The sequence below is a fragment of the Herpailurus yagouaroundi genome, unplaced genomic scaffold (genome assembly GCF_014898765.1).
Source record: "Herpailurus yagouaroundi ecotype Mexico unplaced genomic scaffold, PumYag 77, whole genome shotgun sequence".
Classification (NCBI taxonomy): Eukaryota; Metazoa; Chordata; class Mammalia; order Carnivora; family Felidae; genus Herpailurus; species Herpailurus yagouaroundi.
This window is the reverse complement of record NW_024412388.1, coordinates 55,764,190-55,789,182: the sequence shown is the minus strand read 5'-3', so window position 1 is coordinate 55,789,182 and position 24,993 is coordinate 55,764,190. Positions and strand designations below refer to the sequence as shown.

The 24,993-nt window shown below is 35.4% G+C and overlaps 1 protein-coding gene across 14 annotated transcripts in view; it reads right to left on the bottom strand.

The window, feature by feature from the left end:
• Nucleotides 1-1,755: 1,755 nt before the first annotated feature.
• MIER1 (MIER1 transcriptional regulator) overlaps nt 1,756-24,993 on the bottom strand; it is a 61,622-nt gene continuing 38,384 nt past the window's right edge. For 13 of the 14 annotated variants that reach the window (XM_040470568.1, XM_040470570.1, XM_040470569.1 and 10 more), the window contains 7 exons: nt 24,765-24,837; nt 17,724-17,875; nt 16,495-16,576; nt 15,073-15,167; nt 11,758-11,885; nt 7,337-7,476; nt 1,756-4,714 (listed from right to left, as the gene is read on the bottom strand). In XM_040470568.1, the coding sequence (XP_040326502.1) occupies nt 4,386-4,714; nt 7,337-7,476; nt 11,758-11,885; nt 15,073-15,167; nt 16,495-16,576; nt 17,724-17,875; nt 24,765-24,837 (999 nt within the window). In that variant the 3' untranslated portion in view covers nt 1,756-4,385. The remainder of the gene's footprint in view (nt 4,715-7,336; nt 7,477-11,757; nt 11,886-15,072; nt 15,168-16,494; nt 16,577-17,723; nt 17,876-24,764; nt 24,838-24,993) is intronic. The other variant, XM_040470572.1, reaches the window with a different exon arrangement.

The window sequence follows — 24,993 nt, the reverse complement described above, 5'->3', positions numbered from 1 at the left end:
TCATTTCAGGGTCCCTATCTCCTCTTGTTCTCTTTATACAAAGTTTTAAGTGTATAGTCCTTAATCCAAAGTCCATCGTCTTTCAGAGAGAAAAGAGTAAAACCATGTATTTTACAACTACCTGAACTCTACAAGCAAGTTCTAGCTGGTGTGCAGAAAGACAGATTTAGCCAACTCTACAGTCAACCATTCATGTTAACGAGAATATTAGAAAGTGTATTTGTTTTATAACCAAGTCAAATGTGCATTAGGCCTCTCTCACTTTTCCCAAACTTTAGGAGGTCAGGAGACTCCCTACTCTTCTAGTAGTAGTACTCAGTGGACAGTGACAAAAGGGGGAAGTCCTGAATAATCCACAGCTGTTATGTTACAGTTAAAAATAAGTGGTCTTTCTTAGCGGAACTGTATGTAGATTTACTGTTGCTTCATTTCTAACAGAAACATTAAGCTCAAGGACAATCTTAGCTAGAATTCTCTGGCACAGAGTCTGGTAAACTGTTTCCCTGAGATCATGCCTGTTTCTTCCTTTTGCATGCTCTGTGCTCAGCATACACTTCTACCACTACTAATGAATGCCTTCTCTTTGAAAAAGAAAACATGCCACATGTTATCTGAAGCCACAAGCCAAGCCTTGTAGCTGGTACAAGTATAGGCCCAGATATTTGCCGGAGAAGATGATACAAGCAAACTTGTCACTGTTGACATTTAAATGTGAAGAAGCCTTTCCTATCAGTTGGCACAAAGGAGAACTGGGAGTTCAGCTCCATGGCAGTTTCCTCAGTGTCCTTCACAGACTAGGTTGCCTTTAAGATGGTGTTCAGAGGTCTTCGAGCAAGCAAAATGACATTTTGAATATATCATACATCCTAAATAAGTCATAGGAGCTAGTATAAACACAAGTGAAAATTAAAAAAAAAAAATGATCATGGTCAGAAAAGGAAAAACTCATGTACTTACAGATGTCAAAAGATGTCAGCTCGGTACCTAATAGTACATAATAAATGAGGTTATGAAAACTGCTATTATTAGAAAATGAGGCTAATCCATCAGCCCATGACTTGTAAGACTTTGCAAAGGATTAAACTTGATTATTGAAGAGTTGATTTTATGATTAAAAATTTTAAATAGTGGAATCATAGAATACAGAAAAAGTTATTTTTAAAAAGAACAAAAGGTTTACAATTTGGAAAATTCCTATTCTTCCCCATATGACTTTCCACACTGGCAATTTTCATGAATATGGATTACGTGTGGGAAACTTTTTATTTCTGTTTTGGCATTTAGTAGTGACACAGAGCCAGTTACACACCTCTAGAGTCATCAGCATACACCTTGCCTATGGAAACTCACCGACCCTCACTTATTAAAAATGCCCACTCTTAATTTTCCATTTAGAAAAAAGTAAATATTGTGACAGAAGTTTTTTGAAAAATATTATGTGATACGAACTGCACTACAAAAGATGGGGTAAATTTCTAATTACATAGTTTAGAGGAAGGTGGGTGAATAAAGGTCTGCAAACCAAAAGATCCCCTTGGAGGAAAAAAAAGACAAAAATACATCATCTAAGATGAGGTCAAAGGGACCAGAAGCCACTCAAACACTAGTTCATGTGAGAGATCTAGGAGAAGGACGGCCAGAGATTATACATATTTTGCATTGTAAACAGTATGTATTATATACACTTAAAATCTGTAATTAAAACCTAGTGAATCAATCTAATGAAAATCATTCACACGGCATTATGTAGACAAGTATGTTTAAAAAAATATTTTAATAAGCATATTCAGAATGGCAGACAGGGAATGGGAAAAGGGAATTATTTTACAGTGCAAAATTACTATGCATAAATTTAAAAACATCTAATTCATAATTTTAAATGCCTATTTAAATATTCAAATACATTTTAAAGCTCAACAGATTTATGTTGAACTGAGTTGCAGATTCTGAACTCCATTTGAAAACACATCATAAAACAATACCATTTCAAATGAAAATGATAGTGCTTTGCTGAGGGTGGGTATGGGGTGGGGGAAAACTATTACCGAAGTCGTCTTTTCCCAATGCAGTTTAAGAGTTCAAGAGTTATGAAATGTACTAAATCTTAAAGCAAATTAAATTCATGATATTACTAAAAATTTTAAAGTAGTGCAATGACTTATCAAGTTATAGTGGCTGCATTATGAAGAACAAAGTACTGTGAAATACCTGTATAAACACAAAATACAATTCATATTTCTTCATGAAAGGCTGAGCATTATGCATTATAGTAGTGGAATGTCTTTTTATTAGGTATACTTTAAAAAGGTAAGATTAAGAAAAGTAAAATTTCCTAACATGTATACATGTGCCATATTTGCAAACATGCCTGAGAATTTAATAAAAATGTTCCTGTAATTAGTTTCCAAGAACTTCACAAACCTGCAAACAAAATGCATCTTTAAAAAAAGGTGAAAACAGCGTCTCTAATATTGCAACAACTTAAAAAGTACAGCGTCACTATTCATTTGAAACACGTCTATAGACCATCTTTGACAAAGAGCTAGGAGCTAGGATACTTTGGATTTGTGTAATAAAAACTGATTTAGAAAATGGATTGTGACCATCTGCTAAAGCTGCCATTCTGGATAAATTAAATGTTGTAGGGTAAAACAAAACAAAAACAAAAAGTTCAGGCTTCTCAACAGTTCCACCCAAAACTCTGATTTACTTGGATATGTATGTAGTAACAGTGAACGTACATTATATGAAGTCAAGTGTTGTCAAGTGGCTTTTTAACACTGTTTGGGGAAAAGAGTTGTTCACATTGGTGGAAGGAAGCAGTTCTGAACATATGTTAATAGTAATACTTCATGGGGGGTAAGGCCTAAACCATAATTTCTCAGTGCAAACCTTTACTCAATTGTATTAAACAGTTGAGCCATTAAAAACAAGACCACAGAAGATTTATTTTAAAAAGGCATTGGCTCTTGAACTGATGGCTGAAAATGAATTGGTAGAAGCATTTGGGGTATGCCTGTGTGAAAAAAACAAGAATAGTTAATAATCTTTTATAAAAGTTTGGATATAGGTTGGTCTATCAGCTGTATAAAACTACATTTTTAACAAGAATTTTGCACTAAAAATAAAATGGCACTCTTGAAAGGCTATGCAAATAGATGATCCTATTTGTAATCACACAGAGCAATGGTTATTCATCTTATCTTCATTTTGGAAATACACTCAACTTCATCACTTTTTCCACATAAAATCAATATTGTTATCTGCCAACTCCTTGTGTGTGCCAATATCTAAATATTGCTTGACCTTTTCCCCTGTTTAGTTAATGCAAAAATGGGAAATTTTATAATGCATATAAAAATAATTGAACAGGATTCTGGTCAGCATGATACATTTAAGCACTTAAGCTAACATTAAACTTTTGTCTTGCTTCAAAAATAATTTTGAAAATTATAGCAAACGCAAAACAAACTATGCGATCTAGGTATCATGCTTAATTTCAGAATTCTCAAACTATTTGTCCTTAAGTAGAAATTTGAAAAAACAAATTTTCACAATCCTTTATGAATGCTTTTACCACCTGTATAAGAAACATGACTTAGTTACTACACAAACACTTAAAAATTCATTAGAAAAACCTTAGCAAAATAAAATGAAAGCTGACAGACTCAGAATATCAATTCCTCTCATAAAAGTTTACCAACTGTACAAGTTAAGAAAATTATACAAGCTTTTGTATTAAGAAAGGACAGCTCAGTCAAGACATATGTACTGTAAAAATCTTTCAAAGGCTACAAAGAATCTGGAAAAATACAGAATGTATTTCTTAAGCCCAGATAAGAATATGGAAAGACATCATTGATGTCAACAATTTTACATATACAAACCTGACTTGGTTTATTTTTAAACTTCTATATATAAAAAATCATGCTAGCATAACTTTCAGGATTCATAAGGGTTTCCTTAATAATGACACTCAATTTGTATGGAGAGAAAATGTCTTAAAAAAAGAAGACATTTCAAGAAACTCAGAAAAACTGGTGTTCAACAGAAATCAGAACTTGGTTTTTTCTTCTCTGCCATCAAACTAAGCAAAAAGTACCGGTAGTGAGCTTTTAAGATTAACACATCAAATGAGAAGGTACAGATATTTCCATAGTTCATTCAAATTTACTAAACTATTCGTTATAGCCTTAACAGGGTCTTTACACTTTTAAAGTAAAAAGTCTACAAAGGGCAGAATTATGAAATCTTACTAAAATCAGGACTCATTTCAAATTTAACCAACTGCTTCAAGGAAATCAACTTTTTAAGGTAACCCATCAACCCTGAAAATTTTAGTCACACCAGATTTTACTCCAAAGAAAGTAAAATAAGTCTAAAATTTAGTCATCGGTGTTTTCAAGTTCTTCAAATTTTCCATGTGACACTGCTTCCTGGAAAAATTCAGAAGAACCTGGACTTTCTTTTCCACTGCTGTTTACCCTTCGCCTTTTGGCAGGTCTCTCACTTTTTTCATCAAAGTCATTTTCATTTCTTGCAGTCATATGGGCAAGTTTTGGGTCAGTGGTAAGGTTATCTGTTTCATAACCATTAGTATCCACGTCTGCATGAAGTGGTTTCTTATTTCCACCTGTTGGTCCATTCACATGTAACCCTTCAGCTTTTATTTCTTCTTTGTTCAACATTTCACCTGGTCCATTAGATGACACCCCTACGTTGGAAGAAACGTAAGTGAAACTGCTAGTATTAAAAAGCTAAATTTGTAAACTATTCAGAAACAGCTATTATGGAATAGCTTTTCATCAAGGATGAGAGATACCAAATCTATGTATGTATACAGTCTGAATGCTGGCTCTATTTACTTAGTAACTGCGTAACCTTTGGCAAAAGTTATTTACGTTCTGTGTACCTCAGTTTCAGCACATGTACAATGAGGGTAGTAAGAGATTTACCTTACAGGGTTGTTGTGAAGATTAAGTTATAAACATAAAGAAGTAATAGAATCTGGCATATATTAGAAGCATGTTGGTATAATGTGACCACAAATAAGCACTGGGTCCAGCAGTCTAATAAGATAAATTAAAGCAAAGATATGCACAAATTATTAGACTTAGCAAAATGGTTATAACTTTCTAATACTATGTAAAAAAAATTTTACATTCCTTAGAAGCTCGAGTTTTCTACTGCCGTATAAAATGACAAGACTTTTTCATTCTTAATGTAAATAAACCCATGGGTACTGTGTTTTAAAGGTAAAGATTACATATTTATCTAAATAGATTTAAATAATCTGCCACTATGTTAAAAAAGTAATGCTGGCACTGTCCAAACATACATTTGAAAATGATGAAAGCAAACACAAATGTCTCCATAGTAGGTAAGAGAAGAATAATTATTCTGATAAAAGTAACAGTGAAAAGGGCATGTTACAGTTGACTGCAAAATGGAGTAGACATTGTGGAGACAGACATTTAATGTAAAATACAGAATGCGCCACAGGAGAGAATTAACTTTTAATTATCTGAAAAATATTCAGTATAAAGGATGAGTTTCAAATATTATATTTGGTCCAAGAAAATATTCTATTTCCCCAACTCAAAAGTGCACTCAACCCATACATGCATACGGGGATGTTATGCACCATGATGCAGAAGGAACCATTCTGTTACAGTAAAGCACAAAGAGCTAAGTGACCACTGTGAGTAGGTAAAAACTGAGATTTCAAGACACTAAGCCCCTTACAAAAGAAAGAAAACTGAATTGGCGAAATCCATCCTTTCCCTGAAAACCTAGGAATCTCGATTGTGGGTACCTAGGTAAATGGCTTCTGGGCTACTGAATAACTTAATTTATATACAGCTTCTTAGGTCAAACTGCATGTTTTCATCAAATGGTTAAAAATGGGGGGAAAAAAAAGGAAAATTTATTTGGTGTTATGAGCAAACAGGGAAGGACCAAAGTAGTATCAACTATTTGCATCCCTGAGCTTCTATCCCCCAGTCCTAAGATCAGAGTTTTAGCTTTTTACTCTACCTCAGGATAGCATTAGACAACACGTCATCGAACCTTTTTAGACCAGGAAATGGCTGCCGGGCCCTCTTTTCTGTTTGTATGACTTGTTCTTAGGGGGAAGCAGTGAGGGAACAGAGAGGGGTCATTAAATGAACAAAATATATTTGCTCCAGCGGTGCCAGTGTGAGACCAAAGGTCAGAATAAGGGACAGTCTCTCACAGTGTTCCTCTCCTAGTTTCTGTCGTGAGGTCAACTCTCCCTGGCCCTCCCCTAAGACTGTTACATCAGAATACAGGTGTGCAGAGCTTGTCTCTAATTCACCCGTTTCCTCCTTAAGAGGAGTGGAAGGCTTGTCTTACTTAGGCAGACCATCTTAATTAAAGTAGAAGTCAAAATAATTTTCTGACTAGGTCTTACTAACACAGTGATCTTTGGTCCATTATACATTTTAAACAAGAACGTTACCTGAACCTTAAACAAAATAGAATGCCATTTACTTCTTTCTCACAGAGATAAACATAGGATAATATAAATATAAAAAAATAATATAAATATCCTATATTTATCTAGGTTTCTGTAGAGTACTCTACGTTTCTGTAGAGTATTAATGCAGAGCCTGACACCTGCTTTATCTTTCCTCATCCTTCAAGGATATTACACTAGCAAAGAAAAAACTATTCAAGCCCTTGTTATCTACTACTTTTCACCAAATGCTTTAAGCACTTTTCTGATAAAGTGTTACGACTCTCAAAGTATTTCATAAATATCTATGTACTTCTGATGTGAAATGGTGCTGGAGTTGTGGTCTAAGAGTTAACAAGAGTGTTTCTATCCAAGCATCCCGACTAAGAAAATACATGCTACTCAAGAATAAATTTCTTAGAAGAAATGGTCACTATTGATAGTATATTCTTTTTTTTTTTTTTTTTTTTTTTTTATTTTTTTTTCAACGTTTATTTATTTTTGGGACAGAGAGAGACAGAGCATGAACGGGCGAGGGGCAGAGAGAGAGGGAGACACAGAATCGGAAACAGGCTCCAGGCTCTGAGCCATCAGCCCAGAGCCCGACGCGGGGCTCGAACTCACGGACCGCGAGATCGTGACCTGGCTGAAGTCGGACGCTTAACCGACTGCGCCACCCAGGCGCCCCGATAGTATATTCTTATTAAGCTTATGTATGTATGTGCCATGGGTACTGACAATTATTATTTTTAACTTCTGCTTTGGAACTTTAATCCAAACCAAAACTGAATTGCCCATGCTACTAAAGACAAGTGCCCTTCATTAGGAACAAACAGAAGAGTTTCTTTGGTTGCTTACCATTCTGATTACTATTGCTTATAGTGCCGTCTTCTTTCTCAGACTGGCTGTTACTACTGTTTGAGGCAGTTGGGGGAGGGGATGGTGCTCGACTAGAAGCAGCACTTTCACTTTCATCTAGAAGACGGTCCATGTAATCCCTTAAAATAAAGTGAAATAATGAAACAATCACCTTCTTATATTTAAAAAAGCTGAAAACTAAAACTGAGGTTAAATTTAGAAGGCTTTATTAGCAAATATGTCCTGATTTTCACTTACATTCATTCCATTGCCTCATCTATCCCACCAGGATCTGAACATTTAAATGGAAAGCTCCTTTGGTTATGTTTGTTGGGAAAATGCATAAAGGCTTTTAAACTAGCAAATTTTAGAGACCTATAGGAAGTTTTAAAACTACAGGCAAGTGCTCAGAGTGGCCCAACTAAAATCAGAGGATCTGTAAGTGAAGAGACAGGGATAAGCCAATTAGAGGGAGTACAAAATAATTTCTGAACAAACACCGATTGCAATTTTAAAGCTCCTCAAGACGCTGTGATGGCTACAGCAATATCTCAAAGCCAAATTAGGGCCTACCAATGAATCATTTCCCTGAACTTTCCTGGATATTTCGTATATTATCTTCCTGCTAAATCTGAGCTACAAAAAGCTCCCTAAATTCCTTGGCTTATGTGCTGCCTTTGTCTACCAATATATCATTAGAGGTGTGTTCACTTCTTCCCTAGGTCGTTCCTGAACTACATGGGATGGGAGAAGAGCTGTCTGTACTAAGTGACTTTGGGTTGGGGTTATAAGATCTGAGCTAAACACTCATCTCTGAAAGTTTAGTGTCTTTACCTATATAAAATCATGTATGTGTCTACCACACAGGGCTGTTGCAAAAGGTATGTGTAGGAAAGTGTTTTGTAAACTATGAAGTGCTATTAAGTCACCAGAATAAAGGTCTGCAAACTGTGGCCCATGGGCAGGCCACAGGTTTTGTGAATAATATTTGATGGAACACAGCCACACCCACTCATTTGCATAGTATCTAAGATTGCTTTTGTACAAGAGCAGAGCTGGGTAGTTGCCAGAGAATTTAAGGCCTGCAAGGCCTAAAGTACTTACTCTGTAGCTCTTTACAGAGAAAGTGTGCGGATACCTGCACTTAACTAATTCCCTAAAGGCAGGAATTTTAGTCTTTTTGTCATCACTGTACCACCTGGCCTAAGTTGTGCATAGCACAGAGTAGAAGCTCAAAAAAAACTTAAAAGTCATTATTTAAAAAATTCCTCACAATAATTATAATAGGAATATTAAGACAAATCTTTAGAATTTCTGAGCAAGTAAGCATGTGGGTGAGAAGGCAACAGTGGAAAAGGCTTAGGATTTTACTGAAAGTCTGTGTTAACAGTCCACCAAAGACTATTAACTGTAGTTATAACATCAAACTACATGATCAGACTGTCCCCTAGGTTATGGGGATATAATAAATATAGGGATGTGAAGTTTCCAACAGTCTGAGGTACAAAACACATATCAAAGAAATGTATGTAACCATAAGCTAATCAACTTAACATTCTAGGCCTTATTTTCCTCCTCTATAAATGAAGGGAAATAAATTTGATGGTCTTTAAGTCCCCTTCAGCTTAATGTCATTCATCATAATTCCAGAACAATTATGTAACGAACTGGAAGTACACAGAAACAGAAATGAGTATGAATGCCAAAGGGATTACAGAAGCTATGACTAAATAAGAACAGATGATACATGATGAAGACTTGTTGGAAATAAATTTGGTATGGTGGAAATGGATAATGGAGGATGTTAAAAGCCAAGCAAAGGAAGCCAGAGTTGACTGGATACCACAATGGTATTGTAGAAGAATTACTATTATTTCTTAAAGATTAATGGCATCCATAGTGCTTAAGGAAGAAGTCAGGTGGGCCACCCAGGAGGCTGGAGTAGCATTCAGATAATCAGAGTTATGCTGGGTTAAGTTTTTACTTAAAAAAAAAATATTTGCAAGCCTGTTGCAATACAATCTCTAATCTGCATATGGCTACCAAATCTTCCAGGTAGTGAGTAGAGAGAATCTGCAGTAGAATCTTGCAGAGGCGGTTTATAAGGCATGAAAGTGGCAAATGCACTTCATTTTGGTGAACAAATTGGAAGGTAAAAATGTCACAGAAAAATGAACAAATGACTTTCAGGATAACGTGCTCTATGGATTTTGACTAAAAAGATGAAAAAACTCACATTTCTAATAATGTTTTGTGCACTCAAAGTGCAACTACTAACAGAAGAAGGTCCTGGAAGCAAACCAGAAAAGAATCTCCATGTTTACAGAAAACCACAATTTCTGCCCTTTGGGAAATAAGGTACGGTCTGGTCATAGCTTCTCATAGAAGATGTAACATAGCTAAAAGGGGTAAGTAGGAGTAAAAAATTACAGTTTGTTCAGTTAAAGAAAAAACAAAACCAAAAACTATGGAACACACAGAAGGGACATAACTAAAGCCTACAAAACCATAGTATTTTCGCCTACAGGGAAAACCACGTATGTTCACTTCATACCATTACACCAGGGGGCACTGTAAAATCTTCAAGCATGAGAAAAGATGTGGTATGGAACTACTTTTAACTGTGGCTACTCCACCTACAGATACTTAACCCTAAGAGGAATCAAGGTTGTAGACAGAAGTATCTTCAAAAAGTTTCCAGAAGCTATGGCCAGATTGTTAATAAGAAACTACAATGTTTGGCGGCACATCCCTACCTAACCTGTTGAGCTTGACAGCACACACGACCAACTAAGCCAGCCCACAACACTTCCCTTGGTGATGCTTTCTGAAAGAGAAAACGGGATGAACCATGGGTCTGACCCAGCAAGGCAATTCTTATGTTCTTACTGCTGATGACGACAGATTGCCTGTAGTTCGTGTGTGAACAATATTTCTGAAATGGGTGAAAAAAATGAAAGATGTTACTATGGCTTTTCCCTACAGAATAGCTTGAAAATTGTGACTACTTTAAGATACACTCTGAAGCCTACATAGCTATATCTTGTTCTATGTCATTATACCTCAATACTACCAATAAATCATCAAGAAAAAAAATTAACTATAAATTTATAACATTAAGCAATTAAATTTGGAATACTCTTTATGGAATTCCACTCTAGGCATCGTAAGCTTTGAATAATGGGGGATGAGGCAGAGTCCAATGTCCTATGATGTCCAGGGGCAACCATACCCATTATTCCCTTTTAGATAATTTTGCTTTGGATTTTTAGAGTGTGTGATCCTCCAGGGAAGTGACCAGCAGAGACACCTGTAAATGAACATGACCAGAAGCAGTCCAGCCTAGAGTTTAAATAAAGCACAATCAAATATGCATATAAGCACATCTTTCAAAGGCAGTTATTTGGCCAGCCCTAAGAACTTTACTGGTGCACACTGATCAAATAAAATCACAACTGAGTATTATTTGTATTTTGTGAACAGCAGGAAATAATGAAGGATAGAATGGTGAAGTTAAATCCACCTGACCAATTCATCAGCATTTTAGAACAACTCACGTGAGATGAAGGGTTCATTCAATACTCTATGTACTTAAATTCCTAGAGGCAGCAGGACAGTTTTTTCCAAAGCTAGACTAAATAAGGCTCAGATTTTGGTGCACAGCAACTGATACAGACATATGACGGACGCACTTTGCATAAAGACTACATTCAATAACAACCCATACTCCCTGTATCACTGGGAGTAAGCTAAAGTTGGATGACTATTATATACTATTTCTGTTAGAGGAAAGGTTTCAGGAAATCGGGGAAAAGGGAAGTCATCATGCGCATGTTCTTTCCTCTTTAGAACACTTTGTAACAAAAATGAAAATGAAATTTCAAAATGAAATCATTTAAAAAATGAAATTTGACCTGATTTATTTTCTCTGTCTTTTCCCTTTTATATCATCTATACCCAAACCTTATTTTGGTTTCTGGGATCAAAAATAGATTAGACAAGGAAAAATACTAATTTCCATTCTTTAATGAGCTTCTATGAGGCATTCAGCTCCACAGTTTTTGAAGAGTCTCTTTTCTGTTCTCACTGTGCTCACAGTATTAGATAAAAACTATGTGCTTATACCGAATGGAACAGAAGTTAACTAAAACATGCTTTAACAGCTATTCTGATCCGTTTTCTCTCCTGAAAACATACTTTAACATTTGCTTTGATGTATTTATTGTCTCAAATATTATGAATTGTAGTTTATGTTTCATAAGACACTGAAGTCTAAATGGCCTATGAAGATTTATCTGTAAATGGATAACTTTAATGTAAACTCCTATCCTAGTGAAAAAGGAAGATTCTAAAAATCACAATTTTCTCAAGAAAAATCCAAAAGCAAAAATATATGACTCGACAGAAAAAAGTAAACTCACGTTACACCAGGATGAAGATTATATTTCTTTTTTCCAAATCGCGTTTGCTGAGCAAAGAAATCATAACGTTCAGATTTTTTCCACATATAATAGAATGCTACACATTCACCAACTGACCTTGTTCGAACCTATAAGAAACAAACACTTGTTTTTAAGAATCATCTCCTCCTTAAAGGAATTATTTCATGAAAAATATCTGAAGTGTGAAAAATTTAGCTGTACCTTAAGTAATATATAATACTGTACGTATAAAATACAACACTGCAGCAGCTTTGTTAAAACTATTCTTTATGAATCCCCATGGAGAGAAATAATACACTGGCAACAAATCTTCAGATATTTAGCATTATGCTTTTTAAAAAACCATCTTAATCTGGGGCACCTGGGTGGCTCAGTCGGTTAAGTGTCCGACTTTGGTGAGTTCAAACCCCGCTTCAGGCTCTGTGCTAATAGCTCAGAGCCTGAGGCCTGCTTCGGATTCTGTGTCTCTCTCTTTGCTCCTCCCTTGCTTTTTTAAAGTTTTTTTTTTTTTTTTTCAACGTTTATTTATTTTTGGGACAGAGACAGACAGATCATGAACGGGAGAGGGTCAGAGAGAGAGGGAGACTCAGAATCGGAAACAGGCTCCAGGCTCTGAGCCATCAGCCCAGAGCCTGACGCGGGGCTCGAACTCACGGACCGCGAGATCATGACCTGGCTGAAGTCGGACGCTTAACCGACTGCGCCACCCAGGCGCCCCAACTCCTCCCTTGCTTTTGCACTTTGCACCTCATTCTCTCTTGCTCAAAAATAAACATTTAAATAAATAAATACATAAATGCATCTTAATTTACTATACAAATAAATACTCCTCTATTGAAAATATCTGAAAGTGGCATTTAATTAAAATTAATGTTATGAACAGTATACTTTTACTCACAGAATACCTAGGGAGTCTACTTTTAAATTCCCATTTAAAAGATTCTCTTAGAGGTCTTACTGGTGATCCAGACTCAGTTATTTTACTTTCTAGAAAGGCTGAGAATATTCCATAATGAGTTGAAAGGTATAATAATGCCAATGCTAATTCTTTGTTTACTAAGTTACTCCAGTAACTGGTGCTGTATCTACCTATGTGACTGAATGGCTCTCCTTACATAAATGTTCAACACCAATGAGACTGGCAAATGATGTGGACAACATCCCCCTTTTCAATACTTAGCTTGCAAAGCTGGTAGGGTTGATGTATGTAATAAAGTACTGAGAGTTTAAAATAAAGAAAAAAGGTATCTGCATAAGTGCTGGAATGCAAGACCATATAGCTTGAACCCATAAATGTCTAATCTTGAAGTAAGTATCCTGTGGGACTGACTGCACCTAAAGTCAATTTGATGACATCCTCATTTCACTACCTGACATATTTTTCTTTCTTCCCCTATGCTTGCACTTTACAAGTTTGGCCCATGCTGCTCTAAGACTGAAAGCTATCAAGGTTTTTGTTTTTGTTTTTATCATCTTCTCAAGCTTTTTTTTTTTTTTTTGCCTCCTTTAGAATCTTAATTCTATACAGACACCAGCCAAGTCGACTGTACTTTACTGAGAGCAAAAATTGAAAAGGTATTTTGGGGCATGCAAAGTTAACAATATTATGAAAAATCTTCAATAAAGTAAGCCTACAAAGAACTTATGTTTAAGATCCAAACTTCAATTTCAGGAATAAAAACAAAGTCTTAATGTTTTCACTGGACCATTCTTCTCCTTAAAGAATTACTGTCCTCTTTTTTTGTTCACTAGAGTATGTTAGGTATAGATAGGTCAGCTGACCTCTGGAACACAGAAATATCACCATCCCAAATACTTACAAAGAAATAAAGGTCTTATTTTCCATATGACATTAAAGGCTTTTTGACTAGTAGTTTCCAGTCACCTAATAGGTTCTTATTTCTTAAAAAAGGGATTTCTGGAGGGTTGCTGCTGCTAGTTATTATTCCAGTTTACCATTCCAGGGGTCCCCTCCCATAGGTAATCCAGCATGGTTTGATCTGAATCTAGGCAGGAATGCTGGAAAACTCATATCCAAAATGTCCCTTTCAACCACGAAACAATCTATTTTTTTTTTACAATCATAAACATACATATCTACTCATTAGCATAATACATGCCTTTTATAGAATATGCCCTGTGCTGGAGGTAATCAGTTCATCTGGACACAACATTAAGGAATATGATACATTTTTGACACCAATGCTACAACTCAAAAGTATCTCTTATTAGTTTTATGTCTGAGGCCAAATACCAAAATGCAACAAGTTAATCAAGAGTAAACTAGTTAATGCACAACAAAATTAAGAAAAATAAACTCACAGGATTTATAAGCAACTATTTACAGAACATAAAATATACTATTAAATATGTAGTGAAACAAATTAAGTAGATACTACCCAATCACATTAAGAGGTTTAAGAAGAACGTGGGGACAGACTATTTAGAACTCAGACTTAAAATTAAGCCCACGTAAGCCCAGATACTTTCAACACCATCCTAGACAAGCCATCACATAAAACTTAGATGCTATCTTTAAGGAAACATGTAATGCAAAGGTCCTTGTCATTTCTATTTGCTAAAAAATGTGCTAAAAAATTTCTAGGTATAAACCTAGAAATTCCTTAATTTCCTCCACTTAAAACTATTGAGATTTTAATTTTGTGCATGCTAATTTCCCACAGAAACAATACAAGTAATTATGCAGTTCTTTTGGGTATACACGGACACTGTATTATTGATAATATCAATATGGAATGATAAATGGATCATGTTACATACAATTGTCCAATTATAAAATTATAATGTATAATAAAGCTGATTTATTGAGATACTCTTCTAGAAAATTAAACCTTAATTAAAACCAAATTAAATATTAAGTATCTGATTTTAGACACTTGGGACTTAAACAAATGTAAAAAATATTTTAATGGTAAATAATGTCATGTTACAAATGTTTTAAAGTTTAAAAATTTAAAGACCCTCCTTTAAAACAATCTGTCCCAAGTTTATGGAAAATAGTTTTAAACAATTCCATTATATATACACATCCTACACAAAAGTTGATTAACATATTTGTAAATCAGTCCAATTCTTAAAGTCATCTAACATCATGCACTGACAACAGTCACTTAGTAAATGTATGCCAGAAAGTCTAGGCATGTTTATAATTCCCAAAAACTAACAGAGTAAAACATTCGTCAAAGAATGTTTAACATTAGAAAATAATTGATATAAGATGACCTGGGTTAACTAGCTTTTTATAAAAGAGAGAACATATATATCATTACTTACTTTATTAGCCTGAATCAAATGAAAATCTTTTCCATAGGCCTTTAGCCCTTGTTCAAAATTTCTACACTCTTCTTCTGTCCAAACAGATAATTCCTCTGACAAAAAGAGTAGGAAAACTGTTAAAGCAATATTCCCCCAAATAATGCACATGAACAGTTACAAATAAAAATGTAAGTTTCTAGTAACAATAAGGAAGTATTTTACTCCTGAGCTCTATTACCGATGACTGCAGAAGATAAAGTGACAAAGACTCTGTATTTAATAAAATTTTGGATGATTTGGTCCCTAATTCTCCAGTTTCAACTTGGGCCACTTTCTCCTTTATGATCTAACTATACTACTACCTTTCAATTCCTTAAATTCACTATGTTCTTTCTAACTTTAGACTTTGTGGTGCTGTTTCCCTTTGTCTATACTTATTTCCTGCCTCATCCTTCTCACCTAATTCGCTTACATCCCAGCAAAAATACCACTTTGTTCTAGAAGCTTTCCCTAACAAGCTTCACCATTCCCCAAATTAGGTCAAGTCCTACTGCAATAAATTTGAATTGAACCCTCTAATTCTTGGAAGAACGCATAACTGTTTTTCAGCTTCCCACCTAGGCTCTAAGCGCCATGAGAGCAGGGACTTCATGATGCCCTCAGAACTTGCCTTCCAATTTTTGTTGAATGAATGAATATCTTCCATTTGTTATGTGATAATATATAGTGTTCTTAGTGAAGCAGAGTGGGAGCCGGTTAGAATAAAAAAAAAAAACCCCAAAACCTGGACCGATTTTAATTATGGCTTATTTATAAATTATGTTTGCCTCAGCAAAGGTACTTCAATTCAGAGACCTTAGTCTCAACAGTTTGAAATTAAAGTAACTGTCACATTCCATAGCTCACAGGGCTATTAAACAAGATCAAAAAAGAAAATATTTATTAAAAATGCTTCAAGGGCACCTGGGTGGCTCAGCTGGTTAAGCATCCGACTCTTGACTTCAGCTAAGGTCATGATCTCAAGGTCTGTGTAACTGAGCCCTGTGTTGTGCTCTGTGCTGGCAGTGCAGAGCCTGCTTGGAATGTTCTCCTTCCTTCTCTCTCTGCCCCTCCCGCATTTGTGCATGCATGCATGCATGCTCTCTCTCTCTCTCAAAATCAATACATAAAAAGTATTTTTAACAATGCCCTGAAATTAAAAGACATTATGTGTTTTTTAATGGCCTTATTTTCCCGTAAAGAACCAGACTTAATCCCATTTCCCATAATGCTTGTGTTAGACACAAGTTACGTGATATGTTACAAGTTATTTGTTATTCAGCAAATACTGAATTCAGAAAGATCAGTATTACTAAACCTAAGATATACCTATGTAGACTGAAGATCTTAAGTTCTAAATTTCTGCTAAGTCATGAAAACAAATAAAAATGTATTATTTACCTCTAGCCGCTTTTACATTAAATCTTAATCTTCTCAGTGCTTCTTCTGTGTCAAAATTGCATTTAACCAATTCATATAATGCCTAGAAAAATAAAAGGCTTCAATATGTGACCCAGAGTATGAATAATTCACGGCTACAATTTCTTACGAAAGTAAAGGCTTTTCCTAAATCCAGTGTGTGTGTTCATCATTTCTGGAGGACAATTCCAGTGAATACAACACAGAATTCTAAAGAAAACACTGAAGAAAAACAAATTCTGGGCACCTGGGTGGCTCAGTCAGTTGAGCATCCGACTTTGGCTCAGGTCACGATCTCACAGTTTGTGGGTTCTAGCCCCATGCTGGGCTCTGTGCTGACAGCTCAGAGCCTGGAGCCTGCTTCAGACTTTGCGTTTCTCCCTCTCTCTCTCCCTCCCACCCCACTCACGCTCTCTCTCTCTCTCTCAAAAATAAACAAACATTAAAAAAGAAAAAAAAAAAAAAACAAATTCCATCCTGATTAATTAACGCTTTTGAATACACTGAAAATGGTAAGCAAATACTCTAACTTGGCAGCCATAATATCTCAGAAATTTAAAAATGAAAAGAAACTATTTTATAAAAATCACAAATCCTTTCTTTTTGGCTTTTTGCAGCTCCTATTCTAATTTAAAATAAATGAGAAAAGAAAAGCATTGATTTAAAAAAGGTAAAAAAAAAAAAAAAAAAAACTGCTGTCATTAGGTCACTTGTAGGCAACTTGTCTACCATATCCCTAAAACATTATCCCAGATAGTATTCCTAAGTTGATGATATCCACAAGCTCTTAGGAATATCCAAAGGAACTCCAAAATTTTGAAAAAAAGTATATACAGGCAAAATGGTATCATTTTTATTTTAGCTGAAATTACACTAATGAAGTAACCTTAGCTATCGCCGATTCCCTATTGATGACATTATAGGAATTTTGGTGGATATCTTAATAACAGTGAGTGTGACAGCATTTGCATCTATAGATGTAAATGGTTAATTTACTTGGGGAAAGTTGTAAGTTATTTCTCCTTTTAAACTGAAGAACACACGATGTTACATTAGTTTCAGGTGTACAACACAGTGATTGGACAACTGTACACATTGTGCTATGCTCACAAGTGTCCCCATATAGTATTACTGACTATATTCCCTATACTGTACCTTTCATCTCTGTGACTCATTTATCCCATAATGTAAGTTACTTCTTACTCATGTACCTGTTCATTGTCTTTTATGTGAGATCCTTCAGGAATTGCTTCTACACCTTTCTCATCACCTGTTCTTCTAGATGCATCCTTAAGAAATACAATCACTTTATCTTCTGGTAAGTACTCAGGGTCCCACAGGAGCTGATCATCATTTTCATATACTAAATTAGTAAAACATAGAAGTTAAAAATAAAATGCCAAATCTTGTTAAGAGTTTGTGTTAAAACACTAACATTAAACAAATAATTCACACTTATAAGCCAACATGTTGAGAATTGAGAGGTACAGCATGGTCCTAGGACTTGCCTAACTTCATTCTTGTTCTTGGATCATATTTTATGGCCTAAGTGATTTAAACAATTTTATAACTGTTTCATAGCCAAGCTAAGATGACTTAGCTTGAGTTTACTCAAGTCCAAGCTCTCCTGGTTTGAATAGCATCACCACCATTTACTACCTATATGACCTTGGGCAAGTTACTTCTCTTCTCTCTGCATCATCTGTGAAATGGGGATAACAACATTATCATATTGGGTTGTAAAGATTTAAATTACTCTAAAACAATTCTGGCACATTATTAAGGTTCAATGGATGTTAGCTACAACTATTATTTTTGAAATGAGAGGTCAAAAAGAATGCTCACCAAATGTTAACACTGCTTATTTCTTGGTGGTAAGGTTTGGGGTAATTTTTTCTTTTATGTATTTTTCTATGAAGTTTGAAAATATAATGAACATAAATCATTTTCATAAAACAAGAGTCTTTCCGTTTTTAAAAAAAGCATTTCACTTTCATCAGAATTTCCATTATAGTAAGACTATAGCCTAAATCTCATCACAATTTAAAAAGTGGAAGGAAAGGAGGAAAAACCTAAGATGAGAGCCCTGTGCAAATGTAACTGACAGGAAGATGAACACAGACAAAAAAAAAAAAAAAAAAAAAACAAGGAAGAATCAAAAGAGAAAAAGTAACAAATGTGACACCATCACTGCTAGGGGAAGAAAATGCTTCAAGGAGTGCTAGACTGGTTAAATGCTTTTCAATGAACAGTGTAACAACTGAAAAAGGTACAATGGGCTTACTAACAAGGAGGGGAATGTTTTAAGAGCCATTTCTGTGCAGAAATGGAAGCTGAGGCCCCACTAGAGAGGACTGAAGAGTAAATGGAAGGGAAAGAAATAAAGTAGGGACTCTTGAAAAAGTTTGGTTTTAAGAGAGGAGAGACAGGTACAGCCGGAGGGGAGGTAGAGCTGAACAAAGTTTTTGGTTTTATTGATTTTTAAACATAAGAGACAAGAGACAATCATTTAAATGCCAGTAGGAAGGAACCAGCTAAAGAAAAACTCTGTATTTAAGAGACAGAGGATAACCGACAGTGTCAAAGTTCCTTGTGTTATTTATAAAAAAAAAAAAAAAAAAAAAAAAAAAAAAGGAATTAACAGCAGGGTGTCTGGGTGGCTCTGTTGGTTAAGCGTCCAACTTTGGCTCAGGTCATGATCTCACGGTTCGTGAGTTCAAGCCCCATGTCGGGCCCTGTGCTGAGAGCTCAGAGACTGGAGCCTGCTTCAGATTCTGTGTCTCCCTCCCTCTCTGCCCTTCCCCTGCTCGCTCTCTCTCAAAAATAAACATAAAAAAAAATTTTTTTTTAAAGAAAGGAATTAACAGCTAATTAAGCATCTCCTATGTATGGGGCACTATGTTGGGTGTTTTCATATAAATTACCTTGTCTCACTCTGCACCTCCACTACACACATACACTTTAAAATATCGTTCTACTTTTCTGTTTCCCAAAATAGATACTCTTCTTTAAAGTACAAGGATAGGGGCGCCAGGGTGGCTCAGTTGGTTAAGCGGCCGACTTCGGCTCAGGTCATGATCTCACGGTCCGTGAGTTCAAGCTCCGCGTCGGGCTCTGTGCTGACAGCTCAGAGCCTGAAGCCTGTTTCGGATTCTGTGTCTCCCTCTCTCTCTGACCCTCCCCCGTTCATGCTGTCTCTCCCTGTCTCAAAAATAAACGTTAAAAAAAAAATTAAAAAAAATAAAGTATAAGGATAATCTCTAGAAAATTTTCCTTAGTAAACCTCATTCCTTCTCTAGCCTGCTGGTATAATCTTAGTGAAACTCTAAATTGTAAATACAATAAAACTACCATCACAAAGTGAATGTGGATATAGGACTACTGATTTTTGTTGTCTGCTTAGCCTCTGTTCACTGAAGCGGGAAGTGGGGAAGACTACAGTTTTCATGTTCCTGAGACTGATGGATGGAGGGTGGACAAGGCCTTACAAGAAGTCCTAAGAAAGATGGAAGGTGGTGCGTCCCTGAGTCCCCAGTGTTCTCCCACTTAAATACGCCCATAGTGGGCCTATGAAACAAGCACAGGTGACCTGAAAGATACTTCTGGAATCATTCTGTTAAGTTGCAAATTGCCACAGGATACAGAGATGTCCTGTCTAAGCTGAGTACACAAACATCACCAGATGGCGCCAAATGACAAGCCAGACCCCTAGAACTGTGACAAGACAGCTAGACAGGCTGACCCTGAGAACAACACCTCATTTTATACAGTGACAACATACTAAAAAATAACCACAGATGAGAACAATCAGCATTTCCACAGAGAATAAATCACACTGTCTACTGGTTCCAGAAACAGACCAAATTATTTTCCACTTAAGTTTACACTCCAAATAAAATATGACTTTTGACCCTGATCTAAATAAAACAGGCAACAACAGCTAACTTTTGTTAAATGTCTGCTGCAGAACAAAATGCCAAGAGTTCAGAAAATCAAAAATCCACCACTACAATAAAACACAGGATAAAATACAGAAGAGAAATAACATCTCTTGTTGTGTAAATCAACTACCAAGCCTAGATGTTAGAATTTTTAAAAAAGCAACCACAAATATATCCACTTTATATTATGGGAGATATAATTCACATGTGATTATAAGTAAACGAAAACATTCTGAAGGCAGGAACACACCTAGTATATTCGAGTTACCCAGGAAAGGGCGTATTATGGAATTTTAAGTAACAAATCAAGCTCAAATAAAATGGGTTGTCACAATAAGTTAACAAAGTTCAGTGTGTGTGGTGGTGGTTGGGGTGTGTAGAAAGTCCAGAAACCACCACCACAAATCTGGGAAATTAATCCCCCATGAATAAATTTATATTTATTCACTTTCAGTTTTCGTAAGAAGTGTTATTCTGTTTTTTAATGCCGAAGTAAAAATTCAATGTAATCAATGTATCATGAGGATGAAAATGCCAGCCCATAATCAGCTATGGTATAATGAGGTTTACCCCATGTCCTTAAAAGGACACACTGTGATTAATGACATAAATTTTAAGTTGTTTAGCTGAGCCTTTCCTATATGTACAGGCTAAATGAACTGCCTTCTCAACATTATCATCAACTAAGGATAATGCATGTGTACATTTTTTCGTAAGTAACTTCAGAATCAATAATATGTCAAATGTTCATTAGAAACAAAGATTCATGCAGTCTTTTGCTATTCACTGCTTCCAAACTCCTAGCCATCATTTCCTTACTTTAAAACTCATGTCATGCAAGCATGAAAATTAGACTGGGAAGTAGGTATCTTGGCTCCTTTCTCTTAACCCTTTTCCCCCTAAGTAGCCCAACTAATTCTAATCAACCTAGTCCAGGGTTCTCAATCTCAGCAGTACTGACACTTTGGGCAGATAATTCTTAGTAGGGGGAGGCGGTGGCAGTCCTCTGTGTGTGTTCCAAGATGGTCAGCGGCATTCAGTTCAGTCTTATCACAAAAGGTACAGTGTTCATTCAGTTTAGTATATGGAAGAAACAATAAAATACGTAAGTGAAAAATCATGCTTTTCATTTCTACAACACATCTTTGGGAATTAAAGCCTTTCCATTTGAGTGAGGCTGACATCACACCCTGGAGCCCCAAGAACAGATAAATGAGCCAGGGCAAACCAGAAGAGTCACTCTTCTCTCTGGTCACAGTAATTACTTCTGGCTGAGTATGACTCAAACAAAGTTAACAGATTCTCTCTAGGACTTCTGCTGGAGCGAAGGTGGATACAGAAGTTTTCATCTGTGCTGGTTCTCTGGCTACAGGGACAGTGTAAAGCGTAAGCCAGGAGCTCCCAGCAGCCATCTTAGCCTGTCTTGTAATAAAGGAAAGAGGGAAAGGAGAGGGACAGCTGATATCAGAAGAACCCCCAAATCCAGTTTTATCTGAAGCCAGGCCACCCAGAACTTTCCAGTTAAGCAATCAGGTAAATTCTTTTTTGCTGAAGCTAACTGAAGAGGGTTTTTGCCAATTGTAAGTAAAACAGCATGAACTGATAGTTTCTGAACATCTGAAAAATAAAACCTAAATGTAATGAGTAAGATTAATCATCCATTGAATACTAATGTCACTCACTGAGTACTTACAATGTATATGCTGTTAAGGCTACCTGTGAAAATATCCTATGTAAATCCTCATGATAGGCTCTGTAAATAAATGCTCTTTTACAGCTATTTTATACTGAGGAGAAAAGGAAGTAAACATGTCCAAGGCCAAATGCCTACACACTGATCAAAGTTTACTGACTCCGTATTGGCTTTATCAACATTATTCTGCACCCACCTAATACCTCAGCCACCAAATGTTTACTAAGTGCCTATGTAACAGAATCATACCAGGTATTAAGGATGCAAAAAATAAACAAATGATTACAATACACTGCACTGAGTAAACTGCTAATTTACATAAATTTAAGAAAATTGTAATAGTGTAGTTGAGATTATATAACAACAGATACAGGTTCAAAGAGGAATTTAACGTGACTGTAACAAATCTTGTTTATATAACTGAAACAGAAGTGATAACTGAGGGGCACCTGGGTGGCTCAGCTGGTTAAGCTTGTCAACTCAGTTTCAGCTCAGGTCATGATCCCACAGTTTGTGAGATTCTCGATCTCTCTGCCCCTCCCTACTTGTGTGCGTGCTCTCTCTCAAAAATAAATACTCAGAAATTAAAAGAAAAAAAAAGAAATGATAGCTGATGAGGAATATATATGCTGCATGGAGTCTAGTAAAAAAGAAATCAGGTATCAGAAAAAAAATCATCAGTATCTCTCCAGGATACTCAGTAATAGGGTTTCCTTGTATCAATGAAAAAATTCTAATCCATTTATCAAATAATTCCTACAGTGAAGGTATCAAGGTATCAAAGTTTTGTGGCATTTTTTTTAATCAAAATCACTCCAACCAAATGTTCTCCCTCTTGAATGTGTGCTCACCAAGCCAATGAAAAATATCTTGCAAACTTTTTCCTAGAAGGAACAGAATGCACTAATCTTCAGTATCCCTTTAACAGTTTTTTCCTAACAATGTAATTTACCTAAGTTTCACATGAGTTTGGTTTGTGTGCACAGGGTACCCTAAGTGGTGACAAATTCTGGGTAATATGACAGAAGTATGAATTACTAGAAATACAAAACTGAGGAAAGAACCTATACTACAGTGACCCCTCTAAAGCAGGATCCCCTTGCTAAATCTAGTCGGATCCTCACACCATCTACAATGCTTGAATTCTCATGGTGAGTAAAATTTGTAAATCGTATCTGTTCCGGGAAAAAATAATTATGCATAATTGCTTTCTAAAATTACAATAAAATTGAAAGCATCAAACCCAAATTTAAAACAACGAAAGTTAAAGATCATTTATTTTCTATATCGGACAATACAAACATGTTAAAACATAAAACATATTAAGAGCTAATTAAAACTACCCTTAAGCCCTAACACTAACCTGCCATATGTAAAACCAAAATATTTTCCTACCCACCTACAAAATACGAAATTTTCTGACAGACACTACTATTTTTCATAGTCAAAACTTAAAAAATAAATAAATAAATTAGAACAAAGGTCTAACTTTCAGCTCTTTAGTTGGAGAAAGAACTCAATGGTGAACATGTGCTAATCATTATATAGTACATAAGCAAAGCATAACATTTAAAATTCAGTTACAAAAATAAATACAAATGTCAATGGTTCACTTATTTTTGCACACAACTCCAATGTATTCACAAAACTATGTATAGAATCTTACTATATAACAAAGTCACTCCATATTGTACTTTTAATGTTCCTGTATATTGCAGGAATTAACTTGAAAGTAAGTACAAGCTATTGCTGGTGTGTTAAAACATTTTTGCTGTCACTAGAATTTACTGGCCTGTGGTGGTCTCTTAACTGCCTCTACCTACTGCTTGCCCTGAAAGCAGGTGCATTATAAAGGAAGTTTCTGGAGAGAACACTAGAAGGAAAACAAAGGTCTTCTGCAACTCCAAAAGGCTCTGCATATGTAAGCTGAAATGTGAAGACAACAACTGAAATAAAAGAAATGAACAAAGATTTCTAACACTGACTGATGTCATACTATACATGAACTCATTAAAAACACACCCACAACACTCTTTCTGGAACTCACCCCAACTGAATAATCTAAAACAGACTTAAGACCTCAAGCATTTTATGTTACTGGAAGTTTAAGTACTTACGACTTGGAATTTTTATATAAAATGATAGAAAAAATCATGTAAAATTTAAGTATACAAGTTGTTTTCCCAAATTATTTTACAAATAAACAAATATTAAAGTACTCAATTTTAGTGATATTAAAAGTTTCAAAGCTTACCATTAAGCTTTTTAGGTCATTATGTACTTAAGTTTTTTTAAACCTAACAGCTTCCACTGACATAAAACAACCTATTATATTTAATTTATACAGGTTATAAAGGATTTATCCAGGGAAATTAAAATATGAAAAACAAAATTAAAAGTTGAGATGTTTTAAGTCACTCAGTATGAAAAGGCATTCAATTTTTTCTAAGAACAAAACTGGAAAAACAGAAACATTTTCTTCTTACAGAGATAATGAAGGGTCTTCTTTCATAAATCAATGGGGTAACAAACTGTCCTGGTCTCATTCCATTATAAAATAACAGTTCATCACTTCAAAAGCATAAATTCAAGCTATGTAACTTTACTAATTAACCCACCTTTTTCATTTTCTTTGTATCTACAAATGCCAACTGGAATCTCTGCTTGAAACATGGAGCCCACCATAATCTCCTATTTTAGAAATAACATAACACATTAGTAAGATCTAGTAACACAGATTTTATATCCATTTTCTAACTTTACCATCTTCCTAGGTAAACTGTTCATGGTTTCTCTGTCATAAAAGATACAACCAATTAACTACCTCAGAGGAGTATTGTGAGGATG